A 21,101-nucleotide genomic window follows, 5' to 3' on the forward strand; every position below is an offset into this window, starting at 1 on the left:
CGAACAGTTAGTCCCTCATGCACAGGGGACTGTATGAACTACCTATGTTTTAGCATGCAGATGAACACTGGTGCGCACCACTGATGTGAAATCACCCACAGAGAACCAGAACACAGTCTACATGCTAAAACCACACAGGCTCCTATCTGATCTGGATCACAGTCTGAGGACCCTGCAGCCTAAAACAGCTCCTGTGGCTCATCAGCATCTATCAAAGCCCCCGATACGTACGGGGGGTTGATGTGGAGGTACTGGACATAAAAACTGATCCCAGAGAAGCTAAGAGACTTTAGAGAGCAAAAACAGAAGGAGTATTTAAAGGGATAGATCACCATTTTGGCAAATTGGCCCCTTGCCATAATCCCTATAGTTATAGCAGTAGGTTTGTTACCTTTAATTGTTGGTGCAAGCTATTTTTAGATCGGCAGAGCAGAGCAGCCAGCTGCTCAGAGCTACGCTACGGAGGCTCATAGGATTTCTTGGTTTCCCTCATCAAACTCATCAAATACACAATCCAACAACTCCAAAACGCTCTGGTGGACATGTTGTGACCTGCACATTCACCACGCTATGAGATAATAACGGAACGTTACGAGACAGAGTTGTTTTTGAGTTAAGTTCATGCAAAACCGCTGTTGCGCGTTCCCAACGGGAGCAGTTTTTCGGCAAGCAGTCCCTGCATTTGCCTCGAAAACAACTCTGTCTCGTAACATTTTGTAGTTGTTGGATTGTGTATTTGATGAGTTTGATGAGGGAAACCAAGAAATCCCATGAGCCTCCGTAGCGTAGCTCTGAGCAGCTCGCAGCTCTGCTACGCCGATCTAAAAACAGCTTGCACCGACAATTAATGGTAATGAACCTACTGCTATGACTAAAAGGATTATGGCAATGGGTCAATTTGCCAAAATGTCGAACTATCCCTTTAGAGTCTTCTCTACCCTGACCCACAGCCAGAGCCAGTATTTAACCTGTCTGGCTGAATAAAGGTTGTAACACATCTTGTTCCCTTGTTTTTCTCCTCCTCTCTGTTCCATGTGATCACGTTGTCTTCCTCGTGACTCTACCAGAGTGAGGCTTTTTGTTTTCTGTTCCTTTGGTCCTCCCACCGTCCACCTCCGGTCAGAAATGTTGGAAACCGTTAAACACGAGTTCTGCAACTCACAACTACAGTATTCTCATTGTTGATTCATGCGGATCATGTTTCAGTGAATTGTGACGATAACATTTTTAAAAAGTGGAGAAAAAAAAGGCAGCACTCCACAACGGTGGCCTTGAAGGCTCAGGGTACTGCACACAAAGATACACAGACACACACACACACACACAACACAACCAAATACAGAAACCTGCTCGACACAAGTGTTTCCAAGTCCTCACCGTGTTGTGTCGCCTGGAAACACTTGTGTTGACTATTTGCAGCTCATTTGTTGTTGAACTGATGAAGATGTTTTCTGAACTGGTTTGTGTTTTGTCTGTTTACACGTGTTTTCTTAAGCTGCAGAGAACTGAGCCTGCAGGGCCACCGTACGTCTCACCTCAGAGCTCATGGTGACGTCTTGTTGTGCAAGACAAACCCACACAGATGTTGAGTCCACAGCAGCAGTGAAGATGAGACGAGGACATGTACGACATCTTTTCACTATTTGAATCACTTTCCTGTTGATCTATTAATTCATTAATAATCCAGCTGTTGATCCTGGATGTTCAGTAGATGAGGATCTAATTGGACTCAGCCACTGATCATTCAGTCATTCGAGCCTGAGAAATTCAAGCTTCGGTTGTCGGCGTTGTCGTGGGCGACGGTTCAAAGACGTGCTCCAGATCAGTGTCACATCACAGACTCGTTGATAGAGAATCGCTGAGTCACTCAGTCATTGTTTCTGTCTGGTTGTGTAGTGTGAACGTCGCCTGGTGTGAGTAACAGTAACATTATAACACCAGTCAGCTACAGTTAGAGTGGAGTCGACTGACCTCCTACAGGCAGAGTGAAACATGATCATGATGTCGATGGCGTGTGTGCGTGTAAGTGTGTGTGTAAGTGTGTGCAACTCTCTGTGTATTTACTTAAAGAACAACAGGAGAGTCCAGAGGACACTTGGACTGGTGCAGGTTCAGGTCTCTTCCTACCAGGACGGGGCGGTGTTAGCCAGTCTCCTCATACGCCTGGAAGACACACAACAATTCATACTTTGGTCACAAAGACAATATTCTACAAAGGGATGACCTTTAATCCCATGGAGCCAGAAATAAAACCAACATGGTAAAAATTAACGTCTCTAAAACAGCCTTCTTCCATCTGAGCATTATTGTGAAAATCTGAAACATCCTGTCTCAAAGGGAAACTTGAAAACTAGTCCATGCAAGTCTTTGTCAGGCTTTGTTGAGTTGTGACTAACATATCAAACAGCCAGTCATAGTAACACAGGGTTCCCACCTTCTCTTTCAACTAATGTAAATGAATGATAATAAACTTTATGTAACAGCACTGAGCATGTGTAATAATATAAATGCATAGCACAGATGTGTGTGTTGGCACTGAGAGAGAGAAACACTGCAGCCTTACAACACATGGGCTGTAAGTACTCACGACACAGCACAAAGTGTTTCCAGGAGAGAGGGAGACACACAGAGATAGATAGATAGATAGATAGATAGATAGATAGATAGATAGATAGATAGATAGATAGATAGATAGATAGATAGATAGATAGATAGATAGATAGATAGATAGATAGATAGATAGATAGATAGATAGATAGATAGATAGATAGATAGATAGATGCTTATGTGCTGCGACCGTCTCACCTGGTGTTTCTGTCCTGGTCACGGATCTTCTTCTCCATTTCGGCGTCTGTGAGAGTCTCCAGCAGGGGGCACCACTGGTCGGCGTCGCCTGTGTTGCGGATGGCGATCTCTACTGTGGGCAGTGGGTTTTCACTGAGTGAAGAAAGATCACAGACATGACAGAGATGGGTTAGTGCAGAACAGACAGAGTCTTTAAACCTGTCAACCCAGTGACTCTATCTGTCCTGTGTGTGTGTGTGTGTGTGTGTGTGTGTGTGTGTGTGCTGTGAGTCACCTGAAGGCGTATGTCCTCTGGTGCCAGCTGAGCTGACCTCTGATACTGTAGGCGATGGTGGTGACGAACTCCCCGCCCAGACCCAGCTCCGAGCACAGCTTCAGGGCAAACGACTCGGGGGAGTTCTCTCTCTCCGACATGTCCCACTCAAACTGGTCCACCAGAGAGATGTTCCCCACGTGGATGTTCAGCTGAGGACACACACACACACACACACACATATTTAGATTCACAGTATATGTACAAAGAACATAACATCACTCAAAGACACCTGCGCTGAGAAAAAGGAAAAAATAGAAAATGTGGCTCATAACTTGTGACAACAATTTATTATAGAGAGTTAAAGTGGTGCGAAGTCAGCATTTTTCTTTTTATGGTTTCACTCCTGAAGTAAAAACATTATATAAATGTTGAATTTGTCCTTAAGACAAATATTTTCTGCTGATTTAAACAAAGCTGAAGCTCATCCAGCCAGTTTATTTATATTTATATACTGAAAAAAGTTTGAATATACCCAGAATTCATTGCACCAGAGTCGGCCTTAAAGCAGAAGTAAGTGATATATTTGTGTTAATATAAGTCTTAAATAGTTATATCTTCCGACAGCAATCACTTACATAGAGTGTTTGGTCTGAAACACGGGTCTGTCAGTCCCTCTGCTCTGCTCTGAGCCGAGGAGAAAACATTTATCGTATCCTACAGTTTTTATCCAATGAGGAGAGAGAACGGCATGCAGGGCTGTGTGTGCAGCCAAGGGACGCCGTGAATGTGGCGACGTAGGGACGAGGACTGTTATGGTGCGTTCAAGGAAACTCGTATTTTTCCGACCGTGAAGTGGTACCAGTTCGATCTGGTACGAGTTCACCGGTCGGAAGTTACGAGTGGCCGTTATAGTGACTTTCACCGGTAAAACAGGTCGGAAAAACACGAGTGGGTTGCCTGGAACGCTACAAAGTCGTAAGTTGTGACTTGAAGCTGTAATTTACGATTTCAAAAGCCTGCCTGGAACGCAGCATTAGCCAAAATGACCGGACCACTTACTTCTGCTTTAAGTCTATCTGTTAAAGGGATATTTCAACATTTTGGCAAATTGGCCCATTGCCATAATCCCTTTAGTTTTATGAGTAGGTTTGTTACCTTGTTACCTTGTTACTGCTAAAACTTGAGGGATTATGGCAAAATCTATGTCAAAGTCAAACCAGCCCCAGGTATATTCATGTGATTTCCCATGATTCCACTGGGTGACCGTTGCTGTGTGTGCTCAGCAGCACCCACCTTGATGATGACTCTCTGGTCTGCCTGCTCCTCCAGGATGCTGTCAGTGGGGTACGACTCAATCTGCTGACGTATGGCTGAGGCGATGGCGGGAACAAAGGCCAGAGGGTTCAGGTCCAGGTCATCACACAGAATCTCTGCAAACATCTCCGGGGTCATCAGTTTCTCTGAGGGATGAGGGTGTTAGAAAAAGCTTTACAAAAAGACAAAAGACACAGCAAAGAAATGAGGGTGAAGCTCTCTGACGTTTGTGTGTGTGTGTGTGTGTGTGTGTGTGTACCGTTCATGTTCCACGTGAAGGCGTCTCTCAGTTTCTGTCCATCGATCTCCATGTCCAGACGGATGGGAACCAGAGCCTCCACCTGGGCTGCGTTCTCATGGATCACTGCAGGGTCGTGGTCATCGAAGCTGAAACAATGTTGGACTATTGTGAGAAGTACTGGAAATACATTTTTAATCAAACTTCAAACTTTATTTATTTATTTATATAGCACCTTTCACACATTAAATGCAACACAAAGTGCTTTACATGTGAACATGTGCTCTTTGAGATACGGCTGAGCACTGAGGATCCAGGTGAGGATGAAGATGGGAATAAAAATGTCAGTACTGAAAGAAACATTGGGCCTCATTCACCAATATCTTCTTAAGAACCTTCTTAGATTCTTTCTTAAGTTGTTCTTAAGAGGTTCCTTAAGAAAACCCTACGTCAGATTCATCAACGCGTTCGTAAGCCTCAGAATTGTTCGCAGCTGTGTTCCTACTTGATGAATGCCATCTCCTCGTAAGTTGAGGGCGTGTGCCAGGTGAGTCTAATTAACATAGGATTAGCATAGGTAACGGCCCCATCAATGCCCGTAAAAGGGCATGAGACTGCAGGGCCGTGTGCACAGAACCCACAGGCACTGAGCAGAGAAGGTGAAGTGAGAAAGAAAGTTGAAATGCTCAAATGAAAATCTGGGAGGGAGCACCAGACTCCAAACGTAAAAAGAACTTTAGTAGTGAAGTGGCGCTACTGCGGCAGGAATGAAACAAAGAAACAAACAAAAAGCTTATATTTAGTTTATACTTTTATATTTATATTTAGGCTATATTTAGTAGCGTCAGCAGTGGATGCAGCTCTTTGGTTGTTATCAGAGAGACCACACTCTCATGTGTGCCATCATAAATATCATCATATTATCACATATGAAAAAAAAAAACAGTTGTGTGTAGCGTGAACACTTACAGTAAGTGCACTGTTGCAGCCCGCAATTAGGAAAAATAAATCATATCGGCAGCTGCCCCCCCCCCCCCTCAAAAAAACAAAAACTGATATGAATTAAGTGTCTATAATGTTTTTTAAGAGACTGCAATGATTTGTCAATTATTATTATTAATATATATGATTATTAAAAACATCAGAAAAGAAAAAAAAAATTCTTATTCAAATCATATAATATCATACAACTGCAGAACAAAAGAAAACGCTATAATCGGTTATTTTTGCAGAAGTCTCAGCACTTAAAAGTGCGTAAGTATACTCCTGACTGTTCGTAGATTTTGTTCTTAGTTAAGAACAAATTCTGGATAAGAAAACATTCATGAATGCCACAATCTTCGTAAAAACTTCCTAAGTAGGACTTAAGAACAAATTTGTTCTTAAGAACGGTTCGTGAATGAGGCCCAATGTGTCTTTACTGTGGCACACTGACAGGACACAGAGTCCGAGCAGCTTTCTGTCTCACCAGAGGGGGAATGTCCTCTTCTTGTCACGGCCCATCCTGTTGCGGTTGATGGTGGTGGAGCAAGGCACAGCATCGAGGTGGTGGGAGCTGTTGGGCAGCGTGGGGACCCACTGACTGCTCCTCTTGGCTTTTTGCTCCCTTGATAGAGAAAAAAAAACAAAAAAAACACAGCGTTGAGAAGCTGTTGCATCCTCCGGAGTGTGGGAGAAGTTTAGGATCAACAGAGGCAAAGATTTTGTGCTGTGATCCCATTCATGAAAAACTGTTCAGGTGATGTGAGAAACTAAACGAGGCTCTGTTTATTTCATGTAAGACAAGTGACAGAGATGCATTTAGAGGAGAATCTCTAGACCAAGTGACCTGCACGCAGCCCGTGTGCTCCCACTGTAGGACGGAAGAATCTTGGACCTCACTGTGTCTCCAGAGACAGAGCACACACCTCACACCCTACATACGGATGCATCTGAATGAAGTAGAATATATGATGGAGGTCAGCCGTCTTCTCCATGTTAGTGGAGCTGCCAGACTGAGAGACCATTTAAAGGCTCAGGAAACTTTGCAGCTGTTTGGAGTTGATCAGCTGGTTAAAGTGTGACACTATTAGTGAACTTTTCATTATATAATAATACATTCTGGGTTTTCATTAAATGTAAGCCATAATCATTACAATTAAAAGACATAAGGACATTAAATATTCCAGTCTGTGTGTAATGAATCGATATAATATGAGTTTCACTATTTGAATTGAACTACTGAAATAAATGAACTTTTCCATTATTCTCATTTGATGTGCCTGTATAAAGGCCTGCAGCCTGAAGATCGTTCATATATTTATTTTCTTCATTAATTTACAGGCAGCAACAGTCTCCATCTCTTCCATGGATTAGTGACATCAGTGTCCAACATAATATTTTTGTCTTACTGGCCCGCTTGGCCAGTAGATTTGAGTTTTAGTGGCCCCTTGTGTATTTTTACTGGCCCGGCCACCAAAAAATGAAAATAACATTATTTTGAACAAAACCATGTTTGTTAACTGGTCAAATTGTTCACATGGTAGGCTATTTTTCTGGATTAAAATGATGTGGTAGTGGTTGTACCTGGTGCTGGTGAGAAATTTAGCAGTGGCCGCTGTGACCAAATTCTCTATGCAGGAGAAACCCTGTTCACATTCAATTGTTTACATTTAACAGAACAGTGAGCTCTATGAAGCTAAAAAACAAACAGCTGATCACATGAAGCATTTTGATTTCCCCACGTGCATTCTAGTGAATCACGATGCATGTCGTTGTACAGGCCAGAGACCGGCCAATCGCTGATTACAGTGATTACAGTGAATCAACTTGCCCTGCATGTACTTTTACTGGCCCCGGGCCAGCGGGCCATGGGATATGTTGAACCCTGGATATAGTGGATTTGCTGCAATTAGAGGAAATTAAATACAAATTTGATGAGGATCAGGACCTCTCCATACTAATACTGACTACATGTTAGAGTGGCCTTTGGTTCTTTATGTAGAAGTCAATGGGACAAGAACCTCTTTTACACACTGTTGTAGGGCTGGGCGATAAAACGATAACGATATATATCGCGATATAACTTTACTCAATAGCAATATGAAACGTGGTCGATAGAAAGTCGATAGGTTTCATTCATTCATGTTTTGAAACAGCCAATGAAAACGAGAGTTGCGCCGCACTGAACCACTGGCTGAGCCAACCAGGTTAGATTGACACAGCACAGGAAGACTGTACACAGCACAACAACACGTGGTAATGTTTGGACTGCTGCAGCCTGGCGTCAGCAGCGGGGCATCACCAGTAAAAAAGAGAGAGAGAATGAGTGTTGCCTCGAAAGAAAAAATGGAGGAGAACGAGTGACCGCGAAAAGACGTGGTACGTCATGTTTACATTAACCCAGATTGATTGAACTCTAATATAGTAGGTGTAAACAACCCTAAACTTTAACCACGGAGACAGCAGGCAGTCGGAGCGGCTCGCCGTCACACATCAAAGGGAGCGCAGTCACGGCGTGGCCGCTCTGCTGCTGCTGCTGCTGCTGCTGCTGCTGCTGCTGCTCACACCAGAGCGACACTGTTCAGCTGTGCCGACCTAAACACTGGCCACTTGCGAAGCAAGTGCTAACCGCGGCGATTTCTCTTCCTATTTCTTTTTCAGCCGGGTTTAGGCTGAGAATGATCGCTAATTAGACGGGCCACGTCGGGTCCGGGTTTTAATTTTCACGTCCGTTTCTAACTGTAGCAGCAGCAGAGAGATGGAGCAGCTCCTGTATGGGGAGCCTGGCTCTAGTCTGACCTAATTCCTGTCTGATGTAATGTTAAATAACGCCTGAACAGCGGAGTGATAATGTCTGTAAACAGTCCCAGTGCTGTTGTACTGTATATCAGCACTCATGTCTCTTGTCCAATCAAATTATTTGGTTGAAACTATCTGTATATAATACCAGTTTTATTTATCTGAAACTGTTATTAGGCTACTCATTGCTTTTATATGTTAATCATTACATCTGAAATGTTCAATTTTTGACGAAAAATAAATATTTAAATCAGAAATAACCTTCTGATATCTTCAAATCTCACTTGTGAGTATGATGGAACATTTAGGCTTGACAAAAACAGTGACTTGAGTCCTATCGTGATATATATTGATATCGACTGATATGAAAAAAATTATCGTGATAGGATTTTTTCTCATATCGCCCAGCCCTACACTGTTGTATTATATATTAACAAACTAATAACAACAGAATTAGTTACCTGAGGTACGCTGGGGGCTCTGTGCTGATGGACACCGCCTTGTATTTCTCATCGTTACCCTCGAAGATCTCTTCACACTCTGATGCCTTCAGCAGAGTAACACTGGTGGCTGCAGCGAGGTTAGGACTGTTAATAACATTATCTGTAATCCAGACCAGGAGCAGTGTGTGAACTGTTTGAAGAAACGAGCCACTCACCATGTGATGATGCAACAATTTTCTTCCTCTCCTCCACTGACGCCAGCCTCCTCCATAGAGACGGGTATCTTTTATACAGAGAGCCTCTGAACATACGCAAGTAGTTTCCAACCTGGAGAGCAGAACGTCCAAAATCAATATTTGGCCTCTAGATTCAAACATGCTGAAAGTTTAAAAAATCCTGATCATTTGTGTGTTTTATTAAAAAATAGGTCACAAGCCAAAAAGTTGAAAGTGTACTGTGATTCATTATATTTGATTTACACAAGTTGGAGTTAGACTTGTACTTAAACAATACAATCCCTCCCATGACCCGAGGGATTGAACAAACTCTGATCTGACTCATCCTGAGATGGAAACAGTTTTTCATTTGCATCAACAACAGCTGATCGCACTTTGTTCAGTCCACTTCAATGATGTTTACATTTCAGTCTGTGGTCAAGTTATATCAACAACCAGGACTTCTTTAGAACTCCTTTATTAAAGCACATGTAAGTCCTGTTTTTAATCTGAGTAAATATTCACAACATCTCCAATATGATCAATAACTGATCAGAACATGTCATCAGTGCAGCCAGCCCCAGCAGGACACATGCCTCCTCACAGTGTCATGTGTCCTCAGCTTCACTCACTCACTCACTCACTCACAGAGCAGGTTTGATTCATAGACTAAGTTAGTTGAACTCACAGCAGCTTCTCTAGTCTTTCACACAGAGCTGTGTTGAGTAACGGTACACTCTTTTTACAGCATGAAACGTGGTTTGAGCTTAATTCATGAACACATTTTTTCATTCATTCATTAAAACATTTCAGTTTACACACCTCTCATCTGCTCCTTATTTTCTACAATAAGTTAGTGGGGGGAAAAAAGCCACCGCTGTATTATTTTTTGTTCTTAAATCAGTTGAAGACACAATACCGTTTACATGTGTTAGGTGCTTGTTCTGACTTCACCGTGTTATAACGCTTTTCCTTTTCAGGTTATTTCTTTGTTTATAGTTTGGGAATCCATCAATGGGACTCGTTAGCGTGCTAGCATTAGCTAGCCAGAATAATGGATAACTGGGGCTAACATTAGGAAGCTGAGCGCTGAAAGTCAATGAATAGACGTGCACGTACCTCAGAGCCGACCATGTAAAAGTCTCCATCTTGTTCTAACTGAAACTTCACCGGCTTCTGGCCAAACGTTTTACTTAGAGCCAGTTGCATCTTTGCGCAGTTGCTAACCAGCTAGCTAACTAGCGAGTAGTAGCGTCTTCTCCGGGTGCGTTCAGGGCTCACGGTAAAGATCGGGGGGTTTCTCCCTCATCCCAGCGTCCAGTTCACTTTACCATATTTAATCGTTTAAAATGTGAATTTCAGGATTTAAAAATTCATCTATGAGCACCTTTGCTCAATAGCAAACCACAACAAAGTAAAAACTACAAAAACATATCGAATATCCGACTTTGGTCATATAACGTATAGATTTCCCGAAAACCCCGAACGCTTCATTGACCTTACTCCTCGTTCGTTTCAAGGTAGAGGAACTGTTTCAAAAGTGCAGCACCGCCCCCTAGTAAGATCATATGTCCTTCTCAGATTTCTATCAATTATTGGAATTAATCTAATGAGCTATATTAAAAAACAAACAAGCAAATTAAATACGAAGTTAGAGTTTAACAAAATATGTAAATTGATGTATCAGTGTAAACATGAAATACTTAAATACAGAAGATTATGTTGATTATAACTTGGCCCACATTGACACCCCCTCATACAGACATGAACAGCCTGTGAGTCGGTGTCCACATTGTCTATATACGTACATGAAGACACAGGGATTCAGCATCACTCCCTGTGATTGAGTGTATTCATGTTTAGGATGAGGGGATAGGGGAGGTATTATGTTGATGAGTGTGATTGTAACTAAGAAAGGATCCTGAAGACACTCAGTGAGGTTGTTAAGAGTATTTCAGCAGTTGTTCTGCGTCTGTGGGCAGATTTTCTCACAGTGATCATGTCACTACTGTGCAAGAAGGTAAAATATGAAAGAATAATCATCAATCAATTAATACAAAGACTAATGTAATGTAATGACAGTCCTACTAATGTCAGTCCATGCAGCAGAACTCAGAAGATTTTTTTTTAATCCAGTGCAGGAATAATTCGATAAAGATTTTTTTAGTCCTACTTTAAATATGATTTATCACCTCAACACAATTAAACTAGATTATTACTTAAAAAAGGCTACAAACAACCTTGTCACATATAAATAACAGACAGGACTCAAGCTTTATGAGAACAGGTTGTGTAACATTTCAGCTGGTTTGCATCAGTGACATGAAAAAGTGGCACAGCTGTGACATCACCTCCTGCAGGTAGAAGAACAACTGGACTATCAAGCTGAGGACAAAGTATAAATCCTGGTATTTGTATAAGATGAGATGCTTCACAGAGAGCCATGTTACAACATGATGTCATTAGTGTGAAGCCTTTGGTTTCATGCAGCGCTACTACAGTCAACAGAGATGAAACCAAAGTATCGTTTGCCACACACATTTATTCTTTAAAAAAGTGAAATGAGAAAAAAAAATGCACTTGCCATCTGAACTAATTCATTTGATAATATTTTACGGCCGTTATTTTCCCCCTCTTTCACAGGACAGTTGTTGTGTATATCGACATGTTTTTTCAGAGATGAAGAAAAACATCACCCAGGCCCAAAGGCTCACTGTCCAAAGTTCTGTCCGAAGCTTGGGTTCTTCTCGAATAGTCTTAGAGCAACGATCTGGCATCAAGGAGAGTTTCTGAGGATGATTTAAGCCCATATACAAAGACAACAAATGGTTCTCTCCAAACCAGTTGTGGTTGTTTGGCATTCTTCACCCAGAACTAAACAAACACGTCAAAAACAAAGACCATGTTCGCTCCCTTCATCTCTCTGAGGGAATGTCCTTGGAAGTGACCTGATAATCAGGGACGATCTGAGGGCACGTTTAACCCCCGAGGCGCTGTCCCTCTCCCCAGGCGAACCCTCCAGGGCGCTCCTCAGGTAGGGGGTTGTAGTTGGCGTCTTCCTCTGGAGTGTCAAACAGCATCTTTCTGTTGGAGACACACAGGAGACGAGGGTGAGTGGTTTCTAAAGATGTACACAGCTCAACTGTTCATATCTGATGTGACTCTTTTTTTTTTTTTGAAGTATATTTACAGCTTTTTTGCCTTTATTTGATAGATCAGTAGAGATAGACAGGAAAGGGGGAGGCAGAGAGAGGGAAAGGTCTGCCCGACACGGGATTCGATCAGGTAGTCAGCCGTTCGATGGCAGAACTTAAGTTGAGGAAAAATATAAATAGAGTGTTCTCTTGAACTGATATTGGCTTTAATACTCCTTTTAATTCTCCTGCTGCCTCTCTAAACTGAGAAGGTCCCAATCTGAATTTACTGCTGCTAATAAACTGGCTCCCTAACCCTAAAATCTATTTTTTTTTTAAAAACTAACAGAAAACAATAAACAAAAAAAACAATACACCATGAAATTTCTTTCTTTCTTTCTTTCTTGATAGATATGTCAAATTTTGTATTCATTTGTTGTACTTTGTATCATCACATTGTATTTGCCAACATTTATATGTTTTATAAGGATATGAGGTCTTCACTACACTAAAAAGTGAAATTGTATAAAAATAAACAATAGCCTGCAAAAAAACAAAACAAAAAACTAAGATACTGTTAAGTGTAACACACATCTAAGTGTCAGAATGGCACACATCACCATATATGTGGATATAAGTTGGAATTCAACAGTGTTTCTGTAATTACTCTCACTGCCAGAGGTGGAGACTAAACGCCCTTGATAAAAAGCTTAGATTGGGCCCAAACCCATGCACATTCTGTCTGAGCTTGGCCCGGCCCATCCCATTAACTGGATTTATGGGGCATAGCCTGAGTTATAATATATTACAGTTATATAAGTTAATATAGTTTTAAACTACAATTTTGAATTGTTTGGCTGACATAAATCTGCTCAGATGAGAACTTAATGAACAATTTTGATTTGACCTCAACAATCTGACTCTGGGCCCAGGCCAGGTCGGGTTGGGCTGGTCACAGGCTTGGGGAGAAGATCTAACCTCCTTGATACCAGTCAGTCCTCTTCTGGATGCCACAGTCTGAGTATCATTGCTGATCATGTTCCCCTTCTAATGGCTACTTCCAGCAGGATCCTGCTCCATGTCACAAAGCTAAAGACCAGAACCCAGTGGGTGTGGACACTCACATGATAGATGGGGTCTTGAGCCATCTCCCACCTCCAGGCTGGTTGGGGAAGACATCCTCCAGGAAGAAGTACACATGACCAACAGCGATGCCTTAAGAAAATGTAAATAACACATTTTAAAACAAGCACCACTCATACTGTACGCAACCATTAGTTCAGCCAGTTCTCATTGGCTGTTTGCAGATGACAGCGACTGATACCTAAAAGATCCACGATGATGGAGTTGCCCAGCAGGAGTGAGAATCCCATCAGCACCCAGGGCAGGAAGGGCGCCTGGAAATTCAACAGGCCAAAGAAATTCATGCGAACGTTGGGGTTCCGTCGACTCCACACGTAAACCAGCATGATGGTGAAGGCCTGGCCCAGGAACACCAGGCTCACAAAAGTGCCGAAGATCTGAGGCCTGATTAAAGAACTGAACAGGACTGACAAACACCATGCTCTCTGATGGCCTCATACATGATATAAGTGTTTTAGGTTACTTACTTGAATGGATAGTTAAACATTTTGGCAAACTGGCCCATTGCCATAATCCCAATAAGTTTAGGAGTAGGTTCGTTACCTTGAATTGTTGGTGCAAGGTATATTTAGAACAGTGGAACAGAGCAGAATGCAGAGACTCCTTGCCGAAAAACTGCCCCAGACGGGGACGCGTATCAGCGGTTTTGCCTGAATTTACCTCGAAAACAACTCTGTCTCGTAACGTTCCGTTATCATCTCATAGCGTGGTGAATGTGCAGGTCACAACTTGTCCACCAGAGTGTTTTAGAGTTGTTGGATTGTGTATTTGATGAGTTTGATGAGGGAAACCAAGAAATCCCATTAGCCTCCGTAGCGTAGCTCTGAGCAGCTCGCAGCTCTGCTCCGCCGTTCTAAAAATAGCTTGCACCAACAACTAAAGGTAACAAACCTACTCCTAAAACTATAGGGATTATGGCAATGGGTCAATTTGCCAATATGTTGAACTATCCCTTTAAAGTGCACAACACTATTAACAGTAGCTCTAATTGACTTAATTTAAAACTGTATATTGAATAGTTAATCTATAAGAGCATTTAAACCCCTTCACTCTGGGCTTCCCATCAGTCTCTGTAGGTTTTGTACGGTTAATTGGAAGACGTTACACTCTAAACTGTGTCAGTTCAGTTTGCCTCAGGTGAACTCAACATCTGGCCTCATCTGGATGAAAATTAAATCAAACAGAAAGCAGCAGGTAATTTTAACATTGAACCAAACCTGAACCACAATGAAGTGAGCCAAACACATGCAAGCACCAGCCTGACAAACCTTTCCCCACGGCCTATGATGATTAGCACTGATTGTGCTTCCACTGTAGTAATGACACCCTAAGGTCGTAAATGTAAGTGGTGAACACCACACCTCTTCTTACATTAAAAACACTAAATATTGATACACGCAGAGGGACACGCACTGGGATTTCTAAAGAGTGGAGGCCCTGGTCCACTGAGGTTGGGGTTTGGATCACTGACTACGTTTACATGCGCAGAACACAAATGAATGTTCCTTTTGATGAGGATTTTCTGATGGGCGTATACATGACCAAATATTCCAGTTAGAAAAGGATTAACCCAGGGGTCATTTCCGGGTTTTTAAAAACCAGAATATGAGTGTATTCCGGTTTTTCTAAAGGGTTATTGGTGTTTACATGGCCGTGCACAACCGGGTTATTGCTAATATTCCAGTCAAGAAAGGGTAATTGACTGCATGTAAACGTAGCCTCTGTATGATCCAGGTTTCATTCACCATCTATTTAGTAATGTATGAAATGTATTTCATGAATACCTCATTATCTGTGATTAATGACACATTGTTGTGAAGGATACGGTCATGAGAAGACCTCCAAAGAGGAACATGAAGACGAAGTCAGCCGTGCGTCCCCGGAAGGAGCCCTCCTCTAGCATACGGCAGTATCTGTACCTGGAAGCAAAGGGTTAAGGAAATCTACACACAAACACGCGCTTCCTCATCTTAACAATCCAAATACACAAGAACAAGCAAATCATAACAGTACAGTATCTCTGTTCATGTGTCCAGACATGACCAGAGTTTCATTACCCAGAGTCTGGAGCCACACACACCGTCCTTCCTCTGTGAAACAGAAAGTATGCAAACCCACCTCACACTCTGGATGAAGTGAGACTCAGAACTGAGAAGGATACAGAAAAATCATATTGAACAGGAAATTGAAGCCAACTGGACCAAAAAACAGGAAGTTGGTTATTAGTCGCCATACCTAGAAAATAAAAGAGAGAAGACTCGGCTGAACACAACACAGACACACACACATAGAATAATTAGAGAGAATAAAAAAAACACAGAGAGTATAGTCCTCCCTGCAGCCAGCCCTGGATTGAATCCCGACTCGGGTGGCCCTTTGCTGCATGTCATTCCCCCTCTCTCTGCCTCCCCATTTCCTGTCTGTCTCAACTATACTATCCATTAAAGGCAAAAAAAGCCCCCAAAAACGTACTTAAACTAAAAAACACAGAGGTTATGTCCTGAACTCAACCTGGTGTATGGAGCCAGAACACAGGTGAAACTGTTGTGGGGCAACAACAGCCTGTTAATGCATCCTTGATGATGTCATTGAAACTGTATCGGTTCATTCTGAAAGAGCAAAAGCCAATAGGGAAACTCCAACACAGGGCGGACCGACCAATGGTGTCACTCCAGCACTTATCTAGTCAGCCAGTCAGTGACAGAGTGACTACAGACCGCAGGCTTTAACTGAATTTCCTGCAGTCAGTTAATGTGACATGTGAATGATAAGTATGAAAGAACTGATTATAATCTCATTTACACAAACATGGACTAAAGATATGACTTCAATTTTAAGATGTTTGACTCAATCTGGTAATCTGGCAATCTGATGAAATGTTATCCACCTTCCTAGGATGAAGAGTGTGCACTCACCTGGTAATTCCTTAGAATCAAATCCGGGTTGAAGTATAGCTGAAACGGTGTGATGATCTCTAGTTGCTGTTGGAGGAGACAAAACAAAGATAATATTTAAGATGATAAACGTTACTTTGTCTTCATAGAGGCTACTTCCACATATAATATGACAAGTAACAGCTCATTCTCATGTGCACATTTGTTGTGTTTTACTCTAGCGTTGATACACTCACACAGAAACAATGTGTTTGAATAAAAGATCCACACCCTAACAACATAATGAACAAAACTGTAGAAGATAAGGGTCAGAATATGTCTCTCAGCAATTTGGTCTTTGTCTCACTTTGACAGACTGATGCTCCAGTGAGGAGACAGACCACCAGCTAGCTGCTTAGCATCTCTCTCAAGACAGATGATGTGGGTGAGTGAAGTCTGAAGCTGAACTCACTCGGTTCCAGAGCAGCAGCAGAACTTGCAAACAGCTTGTGTACAAAACAGAACAAGGCCCAGTTTAATGAATGATAAGAGGAACTAATTAGGTCATATGACAGCATGTGATCTGCAGCGAGAGGAGGTGAGGTTGCACTTTTGAGGTTCATGCCAACTTGGTTTTCCTCGTGTTTCGTCTGTGTTTTGTAAACCAGCTTCAGCAGCTGCAGCTCGGACACAAGTAAAGACTTCAGCTTCAGCTTCCTCAACATCTACCTGTTTGGTTTTCATCTTATTTGTTTACAGGGCACAGGCTCATTATGGAAAGTCCTTCTGTTTTGTTTTTAGATGACAGTCAGCTGGAAAAGTTGATGCTGCAGAAAAAAGCTGAATGTTACGATAAGGAGCTCTGATGTTATGAGGAGCAGCAGAACAGAGTGTTCAGATGGTTTCACTTCAACAACAACAACAGATTCCTCAGATTAACACCGCAAAGAAAACAACAATATAGTGAAATCACCGCCAAAGACAATATTGATTTTTTCAAATTAAAAAAAGTTAATCAGAAATAAGAATAAAGCTTCAGAGCTCTGCCCGCAGGGTGAATCCAACAGTAGCTTATCAGTACAGATAATCATCTGTGGTTTATGCAGCTATGTTCCAAGTGCAGTGTTTTCTTTGTACATCAGAGACAATGAAGACCTGAGTCTGAGCAGACTGAGAGGATTCAGTGCAAAACAAAACTCTGATGCCTGTCATGCGTTTAGTGTTATTAAAAGCTTCACAATTATTTCCCACTGACTAAACAAGCTTGAACTAATTCTCTCTCATATCACCCATATTTAAAAAAAAAATGAGAACAATAAACCAGTCATCACATGAGCAGCAGATATTCTGCATTAAAATGATATTTGATATTTGACTTTGCATGTCAGCTTTCAACCTGATGCTTCCTGGTGATACGTGTAGGTTGTTATTCTTAGAGTAACCCTTCAAACTGAACTGACTGCACAGACATAGAAACACTCAAACAATATTGATGCTGTCTGCAGCCCCTTCAAGGTTCTGTAAAATTCACTAGTACCAAACCTTCCTATGCAGTGTCTTCTTCCAGAAAACTCACAAGCGCATGTTAATGACCCTGAATCACTCACGCAGCTCTAACTCTATGTAATCAGTTAACAATTCCACTTAAAATAAAAATATAAAATAATATATAAAAATATCAACATATATTCTACTTGCACGGAACAGAAATGTGTCGGCAGCAGGTCTGGGACCAGGGAGGAGAGACACAAACCAATCTGACTGACATGCACGTACATCAGGAGTTCTCCATAACTCTGTCTCCACCATCTCTCTATCACAGTAGCTGTTCAATGGAGATTCATGATTACAATCAACTTAGTAATGCACCTGAACTCTTTTTTGTTTTTGTTTTTTGACTTCTGCTCCACTGCACTTCAGAGGTACATGCTCTTTTTAATACACCACATTTATTTGAAATACTGTGTTGCACTAACGTTACATCATCCACCCACTTTGACCAGTCATACTGTATACACATGTTAATGTTCCATAATAAGAACACAGTCTCTTAATAATAAAATAATGTACACAATAATACAATGACAGGAAGCAGTACTTTTAATGTTTTACCTACTTTTACTGAAAACAGCCTTTACTTTAACAGGACTTTTATTTGTAGAGTACAAGTACAAGTACACTGCAGTATTATTGATTTATTTAAGTAAAATAGTTTGAATACATTTTCTGACGTTTATCCCAGACACACAGAAATATCACTAGATGTGAGTGTGACAATTGTATTTAATGAAACGATTTTAAGACTAACGTTACACGTAAGGAGACTAACTAGATGCTGTTTAGTTTTGTTAATAATGAGCCAATGTAGCTTTAAGTGCTACATCATTAATGCTAGTTAAAGATCCCTGACACACACTCAGAGAGGTTAAATATGGACACTCTGTGCCACTTCATATCCTATGAGGTGTAAACACACGTACACACACATGTGTGTCTGTGTGAGCTAAGTTACTGGGGTTCCCTCTGGAGACAACAACACAGTTAGCTCCGGCGTTAGCAGCTAAAGTCAGCCGCGCTTACACCGCTGTTTCACGGGTCACATCCAAACCGAGCCCCCGGCCACAGGTAGCTCCGCTCTCAGCCTTTTTGTGTGACTGTAAATATAGAGTCAACCTCCAGGAGAACCAGGTTAAGACACGTCTCCTTCCTCCAGCTGCTACAGCTAAAGCAGCTAGCAGCGGTGTAACGGCGCTCCGGCGGCGGCCCCGAGCGGCTCCGAGCGGCGGCTCTGCCGGACACAAGGAACAAATGAACGAGTCTTACCACAGCAGCAGTCGTGAGGACACATGCGGTTGTGTATGCCCTGGTAACAACAGGAATCTGTAGATACTCCTGCTGTAGGGTCTGGTAAGCCATTTTGGACAGCTGCTCGCTTCCGGCACTTTGTTGACACGTCATTCCACAAAGCGAAAGGTGCTGCGTTCAAGCACGTGGGACAAAAAAATGCAAAACATCAAACATCTACTCTGACGGAAAAAACAGGTTTGATCCAACACACAAAACAAGATTTGAGATAAATCGGATGAGAGGTGATAGAAAGGAGGCACAGCAGTGTCATCCTGTGGATTTTGAATAAACTACATTGAAATTATATGATTCAACACAGCCTCATTCCTTAATTTTCAATAAAATAGCCTAGATGACGTGAACATTTGTCATGTTCAGTCCAGGAATTACACAGGGTTCAGCATAATCCTTCTAAAAAACAAAACAAAACAAAAAACTAGTCCTCACTGACAAAAAAAAACAGCAAAATCTTGTGTGCAAGCTTATTCCTGATATAAGAAAAAAAGATAATATCACCATAGAAAAATAGTCAATAGTTTTAATGTCTGAAACCAACAGCCACTTTTTTTTCTTTTTCAAAGTTCACAGCAACATGAAACCATGCAGTCAGAGGATATTAATGTCAGCTATGCTGTCAGTGAACTCTGTGTGAGAGGGCGCCCTGGTGCCTCACCCAGTAGGAGCCGTACCATGAAAGCTTTGCATTGGCCCAGGTTTGAATCTGACCTGCAGCCTGTTTTTGCACATAACACCCCCGTTTTCTGTCTGACTTCCTCTGTGTCCATCAAAAAATAAAGTCAAAAACCAACCACATGGGTTTCTTTATGTGGACGTGAGCCTGGTTGGCATGCAGCTGCAGGAGAAAGAGAGAGAGGTGGAGATGACACAGTGACATCATGACATCAGTGTGAGTGCACACACCACATTTAAACTACAATCATAACTGTGAAGAAACACAGTCACAGGTTAGACAGTGCAGGTCAGTTTGTACCTACTACAGTTTCTCTGTAATCTGATGTTCCTCTCCTCCACAGTGCACAGAGCCACATGGCAGATGAAACAATGTTACCTGGGTCAGGTCATGTTCCTGAATCAATTAAACTGTGGTAAAGTTTTGTGATTTATTGCAGTTAATGAATTGGGACATTGTGTTTCTATTAGTAGGTTATATGACATGACAGTTGGAATAGAGTTGAAGACTGTTTAATAGATGGTAATTGATTTAATTAGATATTGGTTAGTCCAGGGGAGGGGCTTAGCTTAGCACAAAAACAAGCAGATCATTCAGAATAGATATCATCATCTTTATTATCAAGTGGGAAAAGAGTGGAGAAGATTAGAACACAGTATCTTCATATTCTGGGTTTGTGCTTATGTAGGTTTAGAGGGAAATTATAAAATGGAATTTGAGGCTGAGCAAACTCGCAGGAGTAGACCGCCAAGTCCCATTAAACAGAGCTGGAGCAGAAACATTCATTAGGATGTATGCACATCAGTATGGTAAGAATATGGGACGACAATGACACACAATTATATAATGGACCAGGACATGTTGGTGGTGGCAGGGGGGTGCAGGAAAAGACGGAAAGACCATAATTCATTTGAGGAAAAAGTCAGTTCAGTTCAGATTATTCACATATCAGTTTTATAGTTGTATTATGTGAAGTGGGACGCCCAAGGAAGCTAAGGAGCTTTGTCACACATGTGACAAATAATACAAACACATTGTACAGTAAGACAAACCTAAAAATGGCTATTATCAAACACCCACACTCTCACACAGTCAGGATTTACAAGATAAGTACATTGATCCACACACACACACACACACACACACACGCACATGCACACATCCAAGAAAAAAAAGAATCAAACAGGATTTACCTACTTCAGTATTAGGAGGACTCAAATGTCGCAAAGCAAAACATAATGATTTGTCATTCTCAGCTTTTGGTAAACTGCAAGAAAGATGTATGATGCCAAAAAATACAATGATTTTTTCCCCATGATCTCCTAATCCACACTTCAGTCCAGTCGGTGGCAGTCATGCACC

The 21,101-nt window shown here is 41.8% G+C and overlaps 2 protein-coding genes across 2 annotated transcripts; both read right to left on the reverse strand.

Annotated features, from left to right (window-relative positions):
- Positions 1–1,893: 1,893 nt before the first annotated feature.
- On the reverse strand, positions 1,894–10,381 carry LOC146977695 (SWI/SNF-related matrix-associated actin-dependent regulator of chromatin subfamily B member 1-like). The gene is made up of 9 exons (XM_085794115.1): positions 10,171–10,381; positions 9,052–9,163; positions 8,855–8,963; positions 6,082–6,219; positions 4,635–4,762; positions 4,355–4,521; positions 3,080–3,270; positions 2,806–2,937; positions 1,894–2,163 (listed from the first exon to the last, which is right to left on the reverse strand). The coding sequence occupies exons 1-9, from the start codon at positions 10,258–10,260 to the stop codon at positions 2,124–2,126; spliced, it is 1,107 nt and encodes a 368-aa protein (XP_085650241.1). The 5' UTR covers positions 10,261–10,381; the 3' UTR covers positions 1,894–2,123.
- Positions 10,382–11,578: 1,197 nt separating this feature from the next.
- Positions 11,579–19,191, reverse strand: derl2 (derlin 2). Its single transcript, XM_085794117.1, has 7 exons — positions 19,025–19,191; positions 16,244–16,309; positions 15,490–15,563; positions 15,154–15,247; positions 13,510–13,705; positions 13,310–13,400; positions 11,579–12,135 (listed from the first exon to the last, which is right to left on the reverse strand). The coding sequence occupies exons 1-7, from the start codon at positions 19,157–19,159 to the stop codon at positions 12,030–12,032; spliced, it is 762 nt and encodes a 253-aa protein (XP_085650243.1). The 5' UTR covers positions 19,160–19,191; the 3' UTR covers positions 11,579–12,029.
- Between the last annotated feature and the right edge of the window lie 1,910 nt (positions 19,192–21,101).

Source organism: Trachurus japonicus, chromosome 12 (genome assembly GCF_045865225.1).
Source record: "Trachurus japonicus isolate A0001 chromosome 12, Traja_1.0".
Lineage (NCBI taxonomy): Eukaryota > Metazoa > Chordata > Actinopteri > Carangiformes > Carangidae > Trachurus > Trachurus japonicus.

What these genes read in the sequence shown, in the direction of transcription:
- derl2 (XM_085794117.1), bottom strand. Translation starts at nt 19,159, where the DNA reads ATGACGTGTCAACAAAGTGCCGGAAGCGAGCAGCTGTCCAAAATGGCT. An exon ending in CTGTTCAATATGATTTTTCT is followed by an intron (nt 15,248 to 15,489) that starts GTATCCTTCTCA and finishes CTTTGCTTCCAG; the next exon opens with GTACAGATACTGCCGTATGC. An exon ending in TTGGAGGTCTTCTCATGACC is followed by an intron (nt 13,706 to 15,153) that starts GTATCCTTCACA and finishes ATCAGGCCTCAG; the next exon opens with ATCTTCGGCACTTTTGTGAG.
- LOC146977695 (XM_085794115.1), bottom strand. Translation starts at nt 10,260, where the DNA reads ATGCAACTGGCTCTAAGTAAAACGTTTGGCCAGAAGCCGGTGAAGTTT. An exon ending in CTTCACGTGGAACATGAACG is followed by an intron (nt 4,522 to 4,634) that starts GTACACACACAC and finishes CTCATCCCTCAG; the next exon opens with AGAAACTGATGACCCCGGAG. An exon ending in CAGAGGACATACGCCTTCAG is followed by an intron (nt 2,938 to 3,079) that starts GTGACTCACAGC and finishes TTCTTCACTCAG; the next exon opens with TGAAAACCCACTGCCCACAG.